General features: G+C 38.9%; 1 protein-coding gene across 1 annotated transcript; it reads right to left on the reverse strand.

Moving 5' to 3' along the window:
• Positions 1-1,921: 1,921 nt before the first annotated feature.
• Positions 1,922-18,553, reverse strand: LOC137274201 (uncharacterized). Its single transcript, XM_067807257.1, has 7 exons — positions 18,153-18,553; positions 9,214-9,286; positions 7,238-7,323; positions 4,254-4,361; positions 3,617-3,676; positions 3,241-3,324; positions 1,922-2,908 (listed from the first exon to the last, which is right to left on the reverse strand). Exons 1-7 carry the CDS (start codon positions 18,225-18,227, stop codon positions 2,627-2,629), a joined length of 768 nt encoding a protein of 255 aa, XP_067663358.1. The 5' UTR covers positions 18,228-18,553; the 3' UTR covers positions 1,922-2,626.
• Between the last annotated feature and the right edge of the window lie 4,544 nt (positions 18,554-23,097).

Here is a 23,097-nt window from a genome sequence, read left to right on the forward strand (position 1 = left end):
GAACATCGATAAGATAGCACGACTACTTTGCTATTAATCCTGGAATACACAGGTGCATGATCTGATACCATGTTACAAGTCAAGATACCTTTACCTAAGGCTATGTACTCCAGTCAAAATCAAAATATTTCATTGTTCACAAGCAAATATTGGTCCTCCTCAATTGACAACTCCTTCAAAGGTGACAAGGTATTGATAAAAGGAATGCTTGCATGTCAATTGCAAATACTGATATAAAGATACACATGGGATGTTGCGATACCTTTGTCTGTGTGTATATCACTTCATAAATAGTTCTTCCCTTATTTGTTAGCACAAAATATAGACGTGAATTATTGCGTTTTCGTCTTCCCGAGCAGCGTTTGGATTTCATTAAGGGGCGCAGGCTCAGTGACAGAGGAACGTCTACAGTGATGTAGGTCTTAATGTTTGTCACTTTGATGCATGGTAGTGCGCCATCCTGGATGCATGGGTTTCTGTCACGTCTGACACTAAGGTGTGATTTACACCTCAGAGAACTGGACGTAGCCCTTTTGCAGGACTGAAGTCATTTTACATACATTTTCTGGTTAACTGTGATTATTATTCGAACCTCAGATATAATTCTTTGGCAAGAAATAACCAGTCTCCGTCCTTTACATCCATTTATGTCAACAGTAGACAAATGTTATTGTTACTCACTAACAATCAGTTAATAAAGCCCGTTGCCGCACTCCTCCGCACTATGTGTAGGCCCCGAAATACCTTGTCGGAATGCTGATGTTAAACGATATTTTAGTAACGAAGTGTTTTGTGTTCCAGCTCAGCATGTGACAGGGAAATACACTAAACTTCTTCTTCATCATCATCATCTTCTTCTTCTTCATACAAAACATTGTACAGTAACTCTATACATGTGTCTGACTACAATATTTTCCTTCCATCTACAACGCGTACCACAACAGGTGACTACGCTCGTCGTAAGAGGCGACTAACGGGTGGTCAGGCTCGCTAACTTGGTTGACACGTCATCTGTTCCCAGTTGCTCAGATCGATGTTCCTGATGTTGATCACTGGATTGTCCAGGCCAAACTCGATTATTATTATTTACATACAATATAGCTGGAATATTGCTTAGTAGGGCGTAAAACTCACTCACTCATCTGTAACGTCGGCATGAAACCTGTCATCATTGAGGTGGCAGCCATGCAAAGTTTCTGATACGAATGATCTGTTGTACAGTTTTGATTTTGGTTTTGTTTGTTCTCCTACCTCGTTTTTATCTGAATTATCTGAGTCTGTGTTATATTCTTACTTTAAAATATCATTGTCCAGGCATTTGCATTTAAATGTTATCAACATTAATAAGTTTAGGACTTAACACTCGCTCGGTTTAGATGTTTTCCCCACCCGTTACGTTCTGAAACTGAAAGGTATTATGATATAGACCAGACATGAAAGATTATGTTTACAGCGCGATGAAGGTAACATTGAGGATGAATACTACCTTCTCCTCGTGTGTTCCACACTCAACCATTTACTTTAAGCTTACAGTATCAATTCAGGTAAGGCCAAATTCAAATTCTTCGTGTCACCACCACATTGTAAACTTATCAATAACTTAGCTAGCTTTGTGGCAGCCCACTTTGTAATAACAACGCACTTTGTAATGAAAGTTTTTAAGTCCAAAACTCTTTCGGACTTAGAAAATTTTATTACAAAGTGCGTTTTTATTACAAAGTGGGTTGCCACAAAGCCTTATCTATCATGCAATGCATCAAAGATGGTATAATTAATTATCAATGTAAACTGTATACCCCATGCTTTGCCATGTACAATACAATCGATGTAGGTATGGGCAGATGCCAAACACTTCTGTAATAAATAATTGATAAGAATAAAATATTTTTAACAAAAGTGAAATAAATAACTGAGGAACAGATAATTTCAAAAATAGTTTATTGCACTCACTGAGACGAATGCCAGTATGTATGTACAGGTGAACATGAAACCACAAAGATCAGTGTACATTTGCTGTCTATCTATAATGGCAATGTAGCGCGCAAATATCCTCGGTCTGAACACATGTTAATGAGGTAATGAATGATGTGGTAGATAAATACAGCTTCAATGTCAAAACATCAGATTGCGGCATCAAAACTGTTGCCGGAAAAATCAACACTTACTCCAATGACCAGGTTTGTGTTCTTTGTAAATAATATTTCAGTTCTTCGGTATCCGTAAGACAATCTCCAGCCTTCTTCTCACGGTAGATTTATAACTTAAAATGTTAGCACTATTTATCCCTGTACTCAAACCCTTTGTTTCTCCAAGATCTGTATGGTGGGTCCTGTTCCGCAGTCATCAAGTTGTATCTTGTTTGACTTTCGAGATAAGAAATCAATGAAATGTTCAAATGCATTTTTCGTATCACTCACACATGCAAACACACTTTATATACAAGTTTTTCTTTGTCAAGTATTGACCAATCACATTGCACACCGCTACATTGTTTTCTCAGACGTCCGCGCGAACACATAGTTCAAGGACGGAAGTTTTACTGGCGCCAGTAACGACGCCAACGGCAACACGATCCTTTCTTATTTGCATAGAATTGAACTTCTCTGACACTTTGCATATCACATTTTCATATCCATGTCACATAGGTAGTCCTTTGAAATGTCACACCTGTTCTGTTTTCCTGCAAGTCTTCAAGATTTTCGGAATCGTTATGTCTATGTGCAGCCGCTGATGCTAACGTACAGAACATATCGGTTGTATCGTGCTCATTTATTTCTATCTGTTCATAGTCTGGTGGACTGCAGTCTTTACGTGGGTCATCTTCCATGTAGGGTGGCAGTTGCACGCCATATGGAGGACTATACGTGTCTAAATCAGATGCTGAGAAATATCGACGCATTCTCCGAGACTGAAATAGTAAATGAACTATCAGTATTTGAAAACAAATACGTACATATGGTGTATCATTTGACAATCATCGAAATTAACTGATCCTTTGTGTATGTCTCACAACACAATACTACTTCTAAAAGAATAAAATCTAATGTATTTATTTTAACATCGGTCCTCTTGAATGCGATCGAAGAGCTTGTCTGTTTTGATTTATCGGATATCGACAATAGGCGCCATGATAGACATTGTCAATCAATCAATCAACAATAATATTGTCAACAATCGAAATAAATTGAGATCTGATACTTCATAGTTATCGCATATACTAAATTTCATGTCCTTTCTTACCCGTGGTTTGTACAGAAAATCATACGTTCCTCTCCCTTCCGATAGTTCCTGATATTGGGACACCACACAAGCAAAACAGTAACACTGAAAAAAATATATGACAAACAGATGAGCGTGTGTCCATCACAAAATAAAGATGCTATTCTCTCATATAATCAAATGAGGTTTTAATGCGATAGTCTTGCAGGTGAAGCATACATTGTCAAAACGAATGGGTTTCCCACACGGTGTGTGAGTTCTGTGCAATATATCTTAGTTTTTTACCACCGATGACTTCAAAACACACCCACTTCCTAACTGAATTCTTACAATGCATTAAATACAACATCATGAACATTAGATATAGCTGAAAGCAAGTGCGTGTTGTATTACTTACGTTTGCAACCAGACGGAAGCAGTAAAAACATACAGAGATGATCTCCCACGTTTGCAGAGTCTGCAAAACAGTAAGAAAACACTTGTTTTATAAATAACAGCAATGGAATACTCTAACGTTATGTTTCAAAAGGAGTCTTTGAAGTGTGCAGAGTATCAGGTCCTCGTGTGTTTGGACGAAAGCCCTGACCCCGATTTCTCGCAACAATTTTATGTTTTTAATCAAATTTCAAATTGAGTTTGACAATTAGCTGAGTTTCTCGACTCAACTCTATTAATATAAAAAATAAAAAAGCCAACCATAGTAACCTGTCTACCAAACACAAATTGTCATTTTCTCAAATTTGAGTAAAGATTCTATTTAAAATTAAGAGGTAAGTTTGTGTTGTGAAATCGGGAATTTTGCTGCCAATATAATGACAAATGACACGAGGAAGGCACATGTCGAAGTACTTAGTGCCACGTGTGGTAAGTCATTATACAAGAGAGTCAGCCTGTAGCAACATTTACCCGTATCTAACAGCTTGTACGGTACACAGTTGACATTAGTCATGATAACCAAGTCAACTTAATGGTTTATTACACTAAGTCTATAAACAGAGTGCTTTATGTTGACTTACATCATATACCCAACTCACCTTTTCATTCTCTAAGTGTACCGTTGTTAGGAGAGCAATAGCTCCCGTCTCATATAACACCGTTACCACCAACACGTATATCCATGGTAACAACAGGTACTTTTTGTCCTGAAATAGAAACGTTGGTAATCAGTACGGCAGGTGATATCAATCATCAATGACGTCGTTGAAAATGGTATCACTGCATAAAAGAAACTATTTTCGTAACTTATATGTATTTTTTCATAGATATAACTAAGCAACTGTTAAAAAAGCCACAGATATGTCAGAACGTACAGACAACAGAAGAAACGGCACCTTGTGTCGTAACGATGGATGCCGGTAACACATTCCTTTCAGCCACAGAATCAATCGCAACTGCTAACAATCCAGCCTGATGAATTATTTCTGGTCCCGTGTGTAAATAAACGTCAAGACTGACGTGTCTATTACATGTTTCTTTCAAATGTGTGCGTGTCTGTCATTCCTAATATATAGTGTGAATGTCGATATCCTCTTTAAATACGTCACCATAACGATAATCGACTGACACTGTTTCATCGAAACAAAATATTGTTTACTATTGCACGACTCCAGAACTGCTTCCCCCATACCTACATTCTCATTGTTATGGGTTTTTTTGCGTTGCAAACTGACCAACCGTATCCCATGCAAAACCGTCCAGATATTGCATTACTTTGTATCTCGCCTCTGTTCTACATAACTTCAGCACAGTGGTGAATACAAGAAAACACAGCTTGTATCAGGTATTCACGTACCTTAGTGCAATGTTTCTACATATAATATTGTGCTTCAGAAAACCAAAATATCCACGTGTCATATGAACTAACATAATATGTTAATCCGAAGTAATGATATTTGCCTGAGAAGTCTCATTTTCAGTTTCTCACAATATTTATTGCACAAACACAGCGTCTTCTTACAGAGGTATTGTTCGGGTGTGGGAGCATTGTTCGTGAAAATATGTGGGGATGTTTTGTTTTGTATCGCACACGTGTATGGAAAAACATTGACAAAGGTAACTACCCAGTCTGACCCACCAACGGTGTTTGAACTCTCACACGGAGCCTTCCTCACCTGCCTTGCTTTTCTATACGGCTTATCGGTTTATCTGTAATCCCCTGGCATTTCTTGGAACTTGAGAACTCCTGGCTACTATGACTGGGTGCAAGAGTGGTGGTATTTCTTTACGACAGAAAATGTAAATATTATCTGATGTGATTAGACCGTAAACTGTGCCTCCAAATGGGTTAAAGTGACGTACCATGTGGATGTGAGGTGCACCCAAGGTGTAAAGAACGCGGTCTGTCCTACACTAATGGGGCGACCGGGCACTCTGACATTAGTTAAATGCCATTACAGTCGGCTAACTCTTCAGGCTAAACATTTGTCTCACTACCTTCGCTCCGTTTATACACTGTACTAACGCTGGGTCAGCGAGTACGTTAATTAACTTTTGACGTCACATTAAAGGAGTATTCGGTCAACATAGTACAATGTATTGAGTATTGATTCCTTAAAATTACACTTGTAATATTTTAACTGAGTTTTCACTCTTCACAACATTATAAACGTCCTCTGCAGACGTGTTTCTGTGACCAAATGTTGTCATGCTCATCAGTCCAGAATTAAAATTGTGTAGACTGACTTCACGACGGTTCACCAGAATACGAAATGGCTGTTACTGCTGTGAATAGTTAACCAAGAAAATACTGTTCAGGGTCATTTGTGAAATTACCAAATAAGGGCATTATTATTCTACTGGGTCGTTATGGATATTATTCCTAGACTAACGCTACATTATTATTACATAATACATGTTCCTCCTGTAAAAGATGTCGTCCTGGTGCTGGTAAAATTGGCTAGGCTTGCATGTTCATGATGTAAATTAGTTTTTGTTTAATGAAATACATACAATGACGGCTTTATGTAATCTCGTGACTAGCATGTGATTGTTGAGTTGTTTATAACTGGTATGTGATGATATGCCCTGGTCGGATGTCTAGAAGTTCGGAAATCTCGATATTTTTCATGGCCCCATGAATATCGAGACAACGGTGCTCGACTAAATACCAACGCTCCATAGAGTAGATGGCTATTAAACGCCCGATGAAACGGGATGAAAATATGACTAAAATTAGAGGGAAAATGAGTCACAAGTTCAGCTGAAATAGCACATACTAGCCACAATAGGCCTTTTTATGGAACATGGTGTTTGACAAGAGCCTGTCGATCGAAGCTAACAGACGACGTAAGACCGAATTTCACTGCTGTGTCATAACCCAGGGCCATAATTACCTCATATCTCAAACTGTCTACAGCAATGACGCTTCATTGCTTATCTTCCGGACGTATCTCTAGGAACAGATTAGTATCAATACTCCAAATAGTCCCCATTTGTAAGTCGGGGCTCAATGGAGACCGGTCAAGCTAGGGGCTCTTTGTTTACAAACGGGTTAAGGTTTCTACTTTAAGCTGCTTATTCTTGAAAGTTTCAACTAATTAGTTACCGGTCATGTAGGGTCGGGGAATAAGGCTTTGGTGGTCTAAGCCAACCTTGATGGTATGATAACTGAATATACCGACGAAAATGTTCACGCATGCGCTGATCTTTTGACCACATTTCTATAGTTATGATGTTATCTGTTAACAATTGTTCCACATACAATGCGAACTTGATTCATGGTTGATAGTTTTTACTGATATTTCAAAAGTATTCGAGTAAATTAGTTATGAATGAAGTAGCTGTAATCGGCTGGTATTGCAAACCGGGCAGAATTGTTTGAAGTCTTTTAAAAAAGTAGTTTAAAAAAGTTAAAAGTTCAAAATTTGTTCGTTGAGAAATGGAAATGTACTTTAAAATAGTGATGTTTTCATTTCTTGTGGCACTGCTGAATGCATACTTGTGCAGTCAACTGCAAATAGTGATCATATACTTGTGTATTTTTGTTTAACTGGATATATAGTTGCTAGCGACGTCTTACCATATACACCCCTGGTAGTAGGACCAGGGAGACTGCGATCATCAGAGAATAGAGGACGAATCCAGCATACACAATGCCTCGAAATTCTGAAATACAACATGTATGTCATGTTAAATGGTGGGAACAGTTAAGAGCTGTAGTTCACATAATTCATCGTTTGTTAATCCACCATTATGCATTCTCATCGCCTCTGTACATGCAGCGATAATAGCACCCCTGCGTGTCATTTAATAAACGCTTACTCGTATATAACTATACTGAGTAGTGTTATCTGGCATATACAGATACCTATATTGCATCTACAAAGCATTTCCCAGTACTCTATGATTAGTGGTTAGTTGCAGTGCAGAAGGGTAAGAAATCAGTCATATGCGTTCAAATGTCACAGGTATCTCTGTTCAAACCAGGTAAACATATTGCTGTGTTGTTTTTCATGTAAATAGAATAACATACAAATACCAAAAGCACTGTTTAGTGTAAAATATGATTCATCGACTGCTGTAAATTGTAAAATGTCTTAGTGTTACTTTCTGAATTCCTTAGCAAAACCAATGTATCATTCTTTATACAGACACCCCGTCAGTCTTTCAGACTGAAACTGTAATACACTTACATGTCTGCCATATACATAATGCACGAACATAAAACAGCTGTGAAACTTCCTCGGTGCACTATAGCGAAAGCAATAAATATTACTCAATACATGTATTTGTTTGTCGTGGGATAGTCTGCATAATAGCGTGTCAAGACAAATGGAATTCCTGAGATGACACACGGATGTCTTCAATGTGCATCAAATCGACCAGCTGTGCGATATTACATCACTTAAGCACACATTAAAGTGAATGCCTGGTAAAAGTTAAAGCAGGATAATGACATGATATCCGGAGGAACAATAGACCTGCACTTTCTCTGACTTACAATGTTAAACATCCTACATCACTGAATCCTTTCTCGGGGGATAAATCATATTTTCCCATTGAGTCACAAATTTGTTATAGTGTCATACCGTACTGTGGTTTTGATCTAATAAAACTCAGTATGCTGGGAACAATCAATTCAAGATAAAAATCTTATTTTCACAACTAGTTAATACAAGGTTGTGGTGACGCCATCATAAAGTTTACGATAAAAGAAAGTGAGATATGAGTCGTCCTTGTCAAGTGCACAACAGAGATGCAGTCATCACCCGAGGGAACAATTGCGTCGAGATCTTAACAGTCTAGTGGATAACGACGAGCAAGTTTCTACCCCATGCCCCCTTACCTCCGCAAAATGATATCTCAGTACTGGGGAACTAAGCATGCTACTTTTATCTTATATATTAATATTTTGTTTGATTCCTTTCACTGACCTTATTATTTTAAAATATCTATTAGTCTACTCTACTTATTTAAAGTAACGTTATTGAATTCATATGAAATCGGTATGTGTGCACTTTCTACAAGGGGTGGCTATGGTAGATGGTAAACACATCGATATCAATTTTAATATCAATATTTGTCATCGACTGGCAACTAAACTATCCACACTTTCGACAGGTGGACTCCACAGAAAAACGCTAAACGCTAGACTACAAATAGCAATCAAGGTCATCCCATACATCACCTTTCTGACATCTAATGTATCACGAAATATGTGTTTCAAGCTGATATGTCGGGAGGGCAAACATCTTAGGAAATGGAATACATTCGTGATTATATCGCAAAAACAGCGATTGAACTGTGGCGACACTTTGCAATGTTCTTTCTAACAAGTGATGATGACATGTACTAGACTACTACCCAGTCTCTGAAAAACTTAAACTCTATTTATATTGAATGGAAGATGCAGAACCCGAACCTGAGAAAAATATACCTTGCTTCATTTTGGGTTCTTGCAATACAGATATTGCACACAATACAGATATTGCATATTGTTGACATTAATACAGAACGTTTAAGCTGAAATAAGGATACTAGAGAAATCATACATACCCATGGAAGCACTTATTGCATCAAGGCCGATGTATCGGAACAAGTAAAAGGCCAAACACATCACAGATATCACCTGAAATACAAAATAGTGCTTATAATGTGTTATGTAAAAGAGAGGTTTCGAATTACAGTGGTACTGCACTTACTATTTCGATCAGAGAGAAAAACATCACTACGATTGTCAAATGGCTTTCGGTACATATATCTCAAATGCAGCTTTGACGATCATAATGTCGATAATCGTGATATGTGTAGTTGACCTTAAAATTGTTAATTTTCACAAGACACGTACACTTTCGTCAACATTTCCACAGTTACCTGCTATCAAAATATAATTTTTAAAGAAAATAACCAAAATATATAATATATGTCATGATATGCATCGAATCGAATCGTTAGGAGATATCGCGATATACATCGTATCACAGACGCACACAACTTCATTCGTGAAAGCGGGTTAGAACAATCTGCTATTACCCTCGATGCTTCTTCTGCTTATCACTTGGTTCTTGAGAACACAAGCTGGAGTTGTGTTCAAATTCACATTTTAACGACAGGTAGTCAGATGTTTTAAACTAGATCCTACATCATACTAGTCAGAATGAATATGCATTCACCTTGATATTCAGCTAAGTACATTGTTAGGGATGTGACAGGTAATATTAATGATACTCAAAACAAAAATAGACGACAAAACAACACTGAAATGAAGTAATCATTGAAGAGAAAACGATATCGGGAAATCAGCACTGAACCTTCGACTTCACCGGAGCATGGTCATCAAATATTAATATCCTGATGTGATTATCAGGTGGAATCTAGGCTAGATAGCGGTAACAGAATGATAGAAGCCAGCATTAGTGAGAACAGGCATGTCGTTCAAGAAGGCATAGAATATCTCAGATATATAAAGCCAATTAAACCAGTTTTGTCCATAGAACAGTCTTCAGCTTTGGACATAAATATTGATTATTCGATGCAGAAATATATTTTTCATAGAGTGACTCTTTACAATTATGTTTTCGGTGTTATGCCGGATTGATGACACTGACTGTTATTCATGGATAAAACTCCCTGAACACTCGACTTTTCTACCCATAGTACATGTATTTTGAACTTACAGAATTCAATTACGTCAAAATCTAAATATTATTCACACCGACTATGAAGACTGTTCACGTATGTTTGTTCTCTGAGGTATGAATTGTACACCAAAGGGGCACACTGTGGCAACAGCACGTAAACACTTCAACTGGACCGAACACAGGCATACAACACCGTCAATACTGAATACAATCTGTGCATTTAGTTAACCTTAAAGTTAATCACATGTAGAGCTGTGAATGTCTCAAATACCTAGCATAAAGTGGGTGTAGTCTTTCAACCGTACCTACTCATTTCTTCAACACTTACACAGTTTACCAAGTCAAGCTAGCTAATCCCGCTTAACTGCCTTTACTGACCACAGCCTTTGTCATCTGATCTCACATAAGATGTGTGGAGAAATATCTCAACTGTAAGTTATTGACAAGTAAAGTTGTATATACCTGTGGCGTTTCGAAACATTCGGTTCCAGACTGTTTCCCTAAGATTACTTAAGGTGTCGGTTTATCATTTTGGATGAACGATTTATTCACATCGTCTCACGTTCTACCTTGGTCTAGATAAGAACTATCTGAATGAATTAATGTTGTGGATGTCTCAAGTCAAATGCGAGTAAATACACATCAATGATTATTGGAACGAAAGTACGTTTGTGGTACATTCAAAAGCAGTTTGCTTCCTTATACCTTATACGTCCATCGATAATAACAAACACCTTCCAAAGAGATAAATAATAAGTAACACCATGTAACCTAAACCATGATTGTCCTCAGAAGAAGGGCGTGTGGCGGTAATCGAGATGAAAACGCACTGAAGTAACAAACACCTTGCAACGACCTCGTGACACGACGACGTCCACAGGTGTCTAACGGTGTATATACGTGTGTCATGCGTTAACAATTGAACCTGATGTACCTGTGTGTGTTGAGGGAGAGATTCTGGATCTGGGGTCCGTTTCACGAAGCTCTCGTAAGGTTAAGATCTCTTAGGTTTCCTCGTAACATCCCTACCTCCTATACTGTAACATAGCAGGTACCGGTGCTACGATAAAAGTTAGGAGATCTTATAGGCATACGAGAGCTTTGTGAAACGAGGCCATGGTGTTTTATCTGGACTAACTGGGAGAGTCAGTGATTGTACCTGGTGATGGGAAGGGTCATGTGTATCGTACACTGTTGACAATAGAGGGACAGGAATGTCGGCTGTATACGGTGGGAAGAAGTGGGATGGGATCCGGATGTAAGCGTTTGTCTCGACATGCTAGGCGGTATGAATACCTTCAGTCCAAGTCATAGAAAAGAGGGTATCAATGTCCAAACCATAATGAAGTTCTGTTTCATGATTAGTGTTATAACGCCAGGCTCATCAAGTCTCGGTGAACGTGTCACCTCATGCAGTGGACTCTTTGATGTCCTTGTCACCTTACTTATAGTGCTATTTTAGTACAAGCAGTAAAGCAATGATAGGTAGTTTCGATATAATATTCTCTGTCTAACAAAAACCCTGTGAACAATATCTCAACCGATAGACAATGCCACTTTGCTAATGTTTGCATGTGAGTCAGCATTAGATATGATTGTTTTCATACTGGGCACTCCAAGCTAGGGAAGTTTCAGGTTTCAGTGGAGAGGGTATTTTGGCCATACATCTTTGTAACTAGGAGGGGAACAAGGGTAGTCTGTCTCACAGTCTCTAAACCACGTTATTTCCCCTACTATCAAGTCTTCTCTGCAATGCTGAAGCCCCAAATAAAGCAAGTTTAGACTTCCTCGGGTTTTCAATTTATATCAGTTTGTTTATTACTATCAAAATTATATATTTTCAGAGACTAAGCGAAAAGTCACTTCAGTTAGCTGGGCAGTGTTGTGTCCCTTATGCGTGATTGAGAGCCTTGTCACCACCAAGGCTTTTCGGAAGTGGTAAACGTTTTAGGCCTGATTTTCTTCGGGCTTGTACTCATTCACCAACTCAATCCCGAGGCAGAGGGACCATATTGAAGCGTTGACTGATATGATCGATTGATATTTGCAATTTGACATGACAGAGCGAAAACGCCGTGTGACATACACGATATATTGTCATGTCACTTCAACATACCCGCCATATATGAAAAAGAAGTCCCTGCACGGAAGCACTGAAGGACACAAAGAGGTAGAATGGGTAAACGATTATAACAAGGTTATAGATGGATATGCGAAGCGATCCGTACCAATGGTTTCGCTAATAGGACCATCAACATTCCAGATACGTGCGTCCTATTGTTAAACAAGACCTAAAAGCACTTCCAACAGGGACGAACAAGTCAGGGGTAGTTATACTGTCTCCTTGTGACCAGTGCCGAAAATAAGTACGAGGTACTTATTCCTTCAATGGTCATGTGAGCAATGAAGGGGAAGTTTCACAAAGTCTAAATTGTTTTGAACACTTATCTTGTCTTATCTATGAGCATTGGTGATACTGCATATTACCGCGTTCTCTAAGTGTAAGTTTAATAGGTCCACCTTGAGTTGTGGGCAGAACAGACAATGATATTTCCTAAGATATCAACCTACATACTGCACACCAGTGAACTGAATAAGACATCTTCAGGATTCCGGCTACGTCGCGAAAAAAATTAATTAAAATTCATTAAACCATTATTCAATGATACGAAATACAATTTTTCACGTTTAACTCTCAAATAGTAGATGAATATAACGCCAATGCACCACAATGTTGTAAGGGTAGGTACATATTCAAAACGTATTTCCCTATTCAACGGATAGGTTGTGAGGGAAGCTGCCTGGGCAGGAAATCGCAACATGTCGACCCTGAGTATCAGGTGGTGGGCGTCACTAGCATAAAAATGGTTAGAAAGTGGTGATACTGCTCAATAGGTGATTACAGGTCCGACTGATCCCCTAGCCAGGATGCCCCTCCACACACCGAGAACATTGCTTTTATCGCCTGCCCATCGAACCCTGGGGCAATCGCCGAAGGTCATAGGCAAGAGCAGTGTGGAAATTCGCACGGGTGTTATGATAGAGTCTACAAATTATACCCCTCTCTACGAACCCACATCCCTTTACAAAAGAGTCCAAATACCCTGTTTGCAAGGGTAGTGTGGTCACCTCTGTAAGAAGAAATGTATCGGCAATTTTGTGGAATGGTCATAAATGCACTCCAGTATTCACTTGAGTGAAGGCTTATGGGTCAAGTGAAGAATGAGAAGATATAGTGTGATCCGGTAGAGAAGACAAACTTGCCGAAGCCTGTGCTTTAGCCGCCGGGTAAAATCTGTTGTATTTATTTCAGCTACAATTATGACTGGCTGTTGTGTCAATCTTTGCTGCCAGTGGAAGACCCATTCACGACTGTACTCGACATGGAATTGAAACCCAACAATTTGATACTTTGAAACTATGGGGAGTATTTCCCTATCCATATCGCTACTTCCTCCTTCCTTGACACGCTGTTATCAGGACAAATTAAGTGTCCTCGACGCGCATTCCCGTCGACTGATTAAGTCGTGGAGTGTAACCCCGGGGTACAAATGCCCGAACGTAAGCGAACGCCACCCTGCTGACCACCAATCTGAATAAACAAACACTGACTTTAAGTACGGCGGGTCACTTCACAAGGTAAATACCCCAAACTCACGTCTTCTGTCCACCCCTTGTCCACTGACCAGTCTCACAACAGACACGGGTTGACAGCCATTGTTGACCTCTTCTACAGAGTTACCCATACGGAGAGTTACGTCCTCGTTCACTTTCGCTTGACAAGACAAAACTTGATGTTTGATACAAAATATTAATTGGTTTTAGACAATATGCAAAGAATAGAGATAACATCACCAACCGCAGGTCTGAATATTTACGGATGAACTTACTAAAAAGGTGCCCTTACTCTGAAGATGTTTGTAAACGTTTAAAGACGACAGGAGGAGTTGTTTTGCATTGTAATCCTTAGGCGGTATTTTGTATATATCAAAGGGTTGTTTCATTCAAGCAATATTATTGCTCAGCTGGTCTCCCTTCATATGCATACCTCACAGATGGTGTATTAATATGGTCTATTCATTGCAATGGTGTACACAGAATATCATTCCTAAATTTAAAAAAAAGTGATCCAGAACAGACGGCAGGCTGCATGTTAACAGATGGCTTCCCTGTGACCCTCCACCCATTAGTACCTACAAATACAGCATACATCTGACAAAGGTATTCCCGCCGAGGCCAACAGGGGAATATTCTTATCAATCCTCATGTGGGTGAAATTATATGTCATCTGTACAACAGGCCTGAACCCCTGAAAATGCACAGGCTGTGTTAGCACTGATGACACAGTGGAGATGACGGTGGATTCTCACGGTGTGTGCGTTAGATAAAAGTGTTGTATTGCAACATGGCAGTGTGTGGAACAAAAATCAATAGGCCTTTATACCTTTACCGGAAAGCACAATCGGCTGAATTCCAGAAGGCTCATTAAATGATTGAGTGATAACACTGGTTAATTATTAATGCAAATTTACAGGTAAGAATCACGTACGGCTGGAACATGACGTGACGGGGTGGCAAGTATGCTGATTTCATTCTAGAAATGGCGGTGAAGCCTTCACCACTTTCCATCACTCTGTTAATAACAGAGGGTCGATGTAATCCTCTTGTTCTATGCAATGTGGCTAGCTAACGATCTTTGCTTTAAACAAGGTAGAAAAAGTGCCAGACTGTCACCTCTGACCGTCTGACCCTTTGTACCAAGGACCTCCTCGTGGTGTGGTTAGATGGAACGTGACATTCTGGGGTTAACGAGTGACAGGGGGAGCGCTATCTTCAGCCCGTGGGTAATATAGGGGTATTGTTTGTACTGGGTGGTGAGGGTCGTGAGATCGCGCTGGAATGTGTAATGTGTTCGCGAGATAGTAACAGGTGTAGGAGGTTGGAACTATGATAAGATCCTGGGGGTTACCGTGAACCATCAAGAAGATGTACACCGCAAATGATCATGTTTTGTATATTTGATGCAATACAGCAATGAAAGTCTATATTACAGTATAATTGTATACCTCATCATTGCAATATCTCTTAATTCGAACAGGGCTTGATTTAAGCCTTTAGACCTAATGGTGAAACCTGAAACTACAAAACGCAGCCTCATATATATATAGTTGAACACAAAGCATGATAACATTTAGTTATTCAAAGAACACAAATTTCAGCTGAAAATCGGTATGATGAGGAACTGGTATGATTGAATGACTGTTTCTCTCAGACCCAGAATAATTCTGTTTTAATAATGATTTACAACCAAGCATCGTGCAGAGTTTCATATTAAGCATAATATACAGTTTTGTGTTGAGTTGCAGGTGCTACCTGTTAGTGTCTCTTGAAACAAAGTAGGCTTCGTGTTATTAAACTCATGACCTGTTGATTTATAAAATTATAATAAATAAACATCGGGTTCAGTTTAGTTTTCACTAAACAGAGTCCATTATAAACGGCCACACGAAACACGAACTTCAGTTTCTGTCTCATTTTACCCATTGTAACGAGCTTCACTCTGTGTCACGCTTCGTCGATTTGTAAGCATATGGTAACAAACAGTTATGATAGGTTCTCCTAATGTTTCCAAAAACTACACAGTTAACATAAACATGGCGCTCTGGTAACGCAGTGGAACTTATGGTGGGTTAACAGTCGCAAGACTCAAAGTGTACGAGGAAGGTGGCCTCAAATATATTACCTGAAATGCTGCGTTAATGACCTAGTGTTGCACTAGGTTTCCTGACAGGCATGTAGAAGTTGTTTTTTCAGGAATAAGGGAAGGGACGTGGAATAGCCCAGAAACGTTGTGTAACAATAAAGAAGAAGTTTACATCCATAAGATTTTGCCTTATTTTTGTGCTGTACTGTATGTAGTATTACATTATCTGGCATTAACATAAGCTTGATAGAATTCTTTGCGAACCCAGCAATATGCATTTTATCATGGAATAAATATGCTGCACACACTTTCTCGGGATATCCATTCGACTGATGCGAATGTCTTATTTCCGAGTCGACTTGAAACGGACTGGTTTCAAGTAATACTAACGGACTGTATCAGTGGTGACAATGAATGCATAAACAGATCAAAATTTTAAATAAACAGATCACAATGTTAAATAAACAGATCACAAAGTCCTATATGTGTGCATTAAAGGCTGCTCAGTACACTGGATATATTTTGTAATGCATGTGTATCTGTTTGCAACAGATATTTCTTTGGATTCTGGACAGTATTTTGTCACCATGGTTATCATCGGCCATGACTTTCAGTATCTTCACTTTAGCCTTGCTCCAAAGCTGCAATTCTATTCTTCCAAGAGTCAAGTCAAGAAAAGCGGACCCCAAGGACCTCAGGTTGTTGTTTATCACTTTTTTAGAAATTGTCAGTTAAACAATTGTCTTTGGCTTACAAACGTGTGTCAGGCTACGATCATTTGTGTTATTACATTAACATATGTTCATTATAATATATTTTTATCTGTAATATATTTCATTCAATTCCTTGCATCCCACCAACCGTGGATATGTCAAAAGCGTAAGTCATAGAGTATGTATGTCGTTGGGTGTACGAGACACCTGTTCACAGCCGGTTAATGATGACTGTGAATCACAGATGACAATATATTGACAAGCTTTAGCGATAGAGTCGGATTCACAGTTTTCCGTGTCAGAATCGCTGACCTGTAAATCATAGTATTTAGCAGCTTGACAGGAGATTCTACTTTCACAATACATTCTTTCAATCGCGTTGCTACCTAGGTCATGTGCCTTGGTGTATGGTATATCTGTGCATATACATGCTTCCTGGATTCAATAACAGGCCAACAAGTACGTGATGTTCCAATGTGTGAATGATTCATGCTCTGTGTTGCCTGTGATGAAACGGGGACAGTTTTAGCAAATTGAGGAAAACAGCAATTTTATGAGGTATTTGAAAACTTAATAACATTGAGTGACTGCATTATGCATTAATGACATGGTAACATCGGAAACCTAAAACTAAAACAAATATCCTAGTAAGTGTAAATGTAACGGGTAATAGCTTCATGTTATTAAAATACTTGCAAGTCTGTCTGCTTCAAAAGAATAATTAATGGTTGACCTTTTCGGGGATATTCAGGAACTTGGGGTATAACCTGATTAAGCTGACAAGCAGACGATTCCAAATGGTCACCGCGCCCCAACAAGGCGTTGTTTTCAAAACCACAGCACTGTGGTATGGCACGCGGTATTATCTGATGCTAAATATTTCGTCTACCTTCTTCATCATGTACTGACCTACATGTAACACAACTTGGCTGTATTTTCACTGCATACATTGCGACGTAACTAATTACAGCATGACCACTACTCCTATCAATGTTTCTAGTACTTATACTGAACTGTATGCAAAATTGATAATCACTGACCCAGTGGTTGAATACATTTGTTTCATGTTCAAATTTATTTTGAAAATAACATCATATTTTGAATTATATTTTAGTTACAGATTATTTTTAAAATGATAGATAGTAAGCAATGTGATTTAAGATGAACGCAGCCGACGAAACACCGTTCATGTATAAAAACGAACGCAGACGATCTTCCACCGACACAGATTCACGCTTTTCCATAATAAACGACACTTGAGACTGCAAGCAAATGACATCAAGTATATTGTTGACATCAGGAACAATGCATGTTACATGACGCATGGGGGTGATCCATCACATACAACCTGGATGAAACAGTCCGCAAAAGTCACATTTCATGGTGTACTATGATAGACAGTTTTCTAACATTTAAACTTGTTTTCAAGGTACTCACCAGACTGTAATATCCACTCACTGCACTCCCAGTTCGGGTGTTTGACCAGCAGAGAAACGACCTGATAATCGCCATATTCGGTTTAACTGTCCGCACAAAATCAGAAATATTGTCTTGACTTCAGCATGGAGGTAGCCTGTCACTGTCGATGACTCACAAATCAGCCATACACAAGTTGGTCCTTGTCTACCCTGGGTGAGAAGACCGTTGTACGTTCCTTCCCCTGTTCCGGCAAATTCCACTCTGAGTGAACCCGCTAGGTCCCCTGACCCTATACCACGAAATCTCCGTACGCTCCACTGAGCAAATAGTTTGGGTACCTCGCCTCTCAGAAAGTGCGCGCAGAAGCGTGACACAATACCCGAATGTCAGAGCAGACGACAAAAGATAACCCGAATGACGCATGAACAAAGCACTTGAGTCGCGTTGGTCTGATTATTCAAAGGGACGTAACTCATGTAGTGTGAACTAATTTCGAAGCGCCACAGGTAACTTAGATAACCAAGGTATTAATTTGCAAACATCCATACAGATCTTTATCATACATAAATACATGGATGGAATGATATGGTATTTTTATAATGCTTATGCGTTGAAAATATATATACGTAGCAGAAATCAACAAGAATTTCGTTTTTTATCAGGAAATACAAACAATATCGCGTTTATCAAGATGCAGTTTTGTCTTTGAGGGGAGATAACTGCTTTTGTGTATGGTTGATAACTGTCTCGGATATTGTTGGGACTGGGACACGACAGGAGATTGTTCCGTCGGGCTGGTTGTCCATCAATGCTAATGAGCCCCTTGTGGATACATTAAGTCAATCAAGCTGCCATGTATTGCCCAACATTATCCTCAGGGTTGAGGGGTTGCATCATTAACAAACAGCATGCCATAGAAAGCATCTGGGATTATCACTTGTCTCATTGATAATCCGTGACAATGCTAATTTCCCTATTTGTTGATTGTGTGTACTTGAAATCGGGCATTTGTTCCATGTTTGCACGTTTGGACAAGGCTTTTTGTCTGGAATGTCCAGTTGATCTGCAATTAATTATACAGTCATTTCACCGTACGCATTCGCCCATTGAAAAGCCGCTAATTCTAACCGTCCCCTCAATCGTTTACCAAACTCCCGTAGTTAATTTCCATTACGACCATCAGCATAATCCACATGAGTCGTCTGTAACCATTTCATTCAAATTATCACTGTAAAATGTCCAATTAAAATGTACTGCGGTCGCGGTTTTTCAGTTACACATCATGTCTCCCTTTTCGGCATTAATCCAAGACGTTTTATGACGGTAGGTTCATACAAACCACAAGCCGTTCACCTCGATGACCAATCTACTGACTATTCAACTCCGGACGAGTTTTACCTTTGATGTCTGACATAAATCTGTTTCAGTTCCAACATCAGGAGGAATGTGGGATGTGCTTATTAATGTACGATCACTGTAAGATGTCTAGGTTTGTATGTTTCGGTAAATAATAAGAAATACCAACCAACCTGCTGTCGTAACAGGGAGAAAGTATATGTTATAGGCCCTACAGGATAAATGAGACAGAAGCTTTTACTAAAATCTAGAAAGATCTAAAAATCTAGATTGCCCGCGTCTGTGGTTTGTTCTGGGTTCAATTGGACTTGTTTTGTCGATAAATACATTGTTACATTTTAAAATAACATTTGTTTATTTCTGGGACTAAATATCAGTTCGCTGAGTAGCTAGACTGTTGGTCTCCATGTTGCTTCACTTAACAGGAGATAACCCGCAATTATGTTAATCACAACTGTTATACAGTGTTCAGAAGTTGGGTAGGTTAATTACAATTAATCACTGCCAGCCTCATGTCACTTCTATAAAGCTGTGAAGTCAGAATTTCTGATCCGCTTTAGCACAGGACTGGCAAATAAATCCTCATTCATACCGTTCAGTGTTGATTAGGCTTGGTTTATTTGTAATTGTGTGTGCATTAGCATGGCCTAGTAAGGGTTGAATGTGAGGAAGTGGTTTAATGATGATTACACGATGGTTTAATGATGATTACACGATGGTTTAATGATTACCATTCATTCAAAAATGGGAAATACGGTGAAGCCACATCTCGGTCTAGCAAACATTGAATCGTTATTACATACCACCACGGAATATTTAAAAAGCTATATGGGATGTTAACATTGAAAGAACCTTTGCAGATATGGTATCAAGTTAAAAGAAAGTTTAAAATCGAATAGAATAAGTGTATATGGCATCTTTTTTATACTAGAACACGTCGTTTCGATACAGGTTCTTGTATCGTTTTCAAGTGACGCGCCTGCGAGTAACACAGTATATGCAGATTTCTTATGATAAACGCGTTATGGTAAAAGGTAATGCTTTGATCGGCACTCCAGAAGGTGGCAAGCGATTAATCAAGCATACGGCGGTATGGATTCTGCTTCTATGTTAATTGCTTACAGCAACGGTGTAGGTTTTACTTCATTTTCAAGTTGAAAGTTATTTTCAGCCCAGTCCACATTTGGACTGGGAACAAGAAGATTTATCTGTACATATTATTGACATAATGTACATTTATAGTACTGCGACTATGTATCCCAGTCCTCCCTGGGTGAGTATGTACCTAGTGAGGGAGGTAAAGCCACATTAACTCGGTGCGCCTAGAGGCTGCAAGAGTTGTATATTCCCCAGGGAGTTGAGGTTGATAATACAATGTGCCGTTTGAGATTGATATCCGATGATCAAGGGAAAAAACAAAGCACCTTTGAGCAACTGAGCTGAGTTGGATATTGGTGTGATACAAATAAATTATGTTGTAAAATATGATGAAACGGAACTCAAGCTGAGACTGCCTGTATATCCAGAAACTGTGGTAATCTAGACCTACCATATATTCTGAATCTGAATTCACTATCTGTCCTGGGTGGAGGTGTTAGACAGACTGTTCTGTTCTTGAGGGAGGAACACATTTTTATTTTTCTCTCTCAGAAATACAGCTTGGCAAGTTTTACAGACACTCATTCTCATAGTGGACAAATGATCGGGACGCGGCAAAGTAAAAAAATCTTTTTAACAAATGGCGATAAAAAATGTTACGCGCACAAATGAAAGTGACGCGCCGATGCCCGAGACACATTTCTCTTTTCTTTATTTAGCCGTATGTGTATGACCTGGATACATACTGGACTGCCATTATGTAGTCTGTCTCAGTGCCTGGTCCTCATACGTTTCATGCCGTCCACAATAGGAACTACATAAATCAAATCTAGATTTACCTCAGGCTCGGAATCTGATAATGATAACCATTGCTATAGTATCGCCGCTCCACACCATAGGCCTACGCCCAAAGCGCTTCCTGACTTCATGTTACACCTATATATACATATAACAGTACAGGTGATGCATCCCCAATCCCATTGTGACTGTTTTTGCAATTTAAATGGAATTATTTGTTTCCGGTAAAATGTAAGTATTCAGAGACTAAGCGTTAGTATATGTTTCTCTGGATGGTGTGATATTTCTTCAGAGCGAAACGCAGGCTGTTCGACCCACCAAAGGATTAGAACAAGGACTAATGATTTATTAGTAATGCTATAATCGTTTAAGTGTTTACATGTATATAGAAACGTATTTTAACTATTACAACCACGAACAACAATACGCTGAAACATGTATTACGCACAGAAAGACGGTTGGTCTTCATTTCATACAAACCTGTTCTCCAAAAAGTAGTCTCAGAAAAAGAGAGCAGAGAATAGTGAATAAAACCAATATGTCAGACACATGTCTCCCCGATATTTCATATGTCAAAGTCTCAGTCACGATTCTTCACGACGACGACTTGTAAATGTCAGTTTCAACGCTGTTTGGTTTTAACATGGTTTTCTGCTAGTAATTACTCTACATGTCATAAGTCATTCATTAGACGAGCGTCTCGCTGTAGGAATCCGCATGGATTATGCACGACGGGTAATCAAATATGGATATTTTGAGACAATACTGGAATTGTAGAGTTCTACAGTGAAATATACACCAATATTTCCGTTTTAGTTGTAAATCACAGTCTTTCATGCTGTAATGTATCCTGGAATTTCTCGTCAAGAATTTAGAAGCTTGATGTGTTCATGTTTTTCATTCCGTAGTAAAATAGCTAAGTCGCATTTGTGGAATCAGAGCTTCTCATTTGTGACAAGATCTGGGAGATACATAAAGAGAGTGAAACGGACACCGACAGAATGATGAAGCAGTACATATCAAGCATCCTCTTTTTAATTCGTGTATATTTTGATTTGTGAACGCGATAACTGTTTCACACAAAAATATAATAAACAATAATTACTGTTTGTGTCATATTTGTGAAAGCGATAGCCTTAAACTGTGGCCGTATGAATGACCTTTGGTGTCGCTGTGTAGGAAATACCTGTTAATAAACTGACGAGCAAAAGAAAGTACACAGGTAGTGTTTCTTCCAATAAGACAACAAAAATAGCAAAAACTTTTGATGAAATGGAAAATGTATATTGAAGCACGCTGCAATACACGTGCTGTATCAGCAAAGCTACATAACAAAAAAAACCCCCAAAAAACAACAGCGATGCAGATGCAGAAGATTCCAAGGATGTCCTACCTAATGTCCTTGCAATACACCTGTTGGAAGCACCTGTTGTGACATTCCCGTGACCTGTTCTTGTTGCGCCGACGTCAGCCTTGGCATTTTCTCGTGAGATTTTTGTCAAGTGATTGTTCCGTCTTCACGACAAATAGTCTTGATACCCTCTGTGAAAATATTGCTCGTACATAGTACAATAATCACAGTTTTGCAAAACACGTAGAGATGTTTTTGGTTGCATTTTGGCAAATGAAACATGATGGCTGCGTTCTATACAATTAGTGTTCTTCAATAATTTTACTAGTAAGATCGCAAATTTTGGATTGGTGCAACAAT

The sequence above is a fragment of the Haliotis asinina genome, chromosome 2 (genome assembly GCF_037392515.1).
Source record: "Haliotis asinina isolate JCU_RB_2024 chromosome 2, JCU_Hal_asi_v2, whole genome shotgun sequence".
Taxonomy (NCBI): Eukaryota; Metazoa; Mollusca; class Gastropoda; order Lepetellida; family Haliotidae; genus Haliotis; species Haliotis asinina.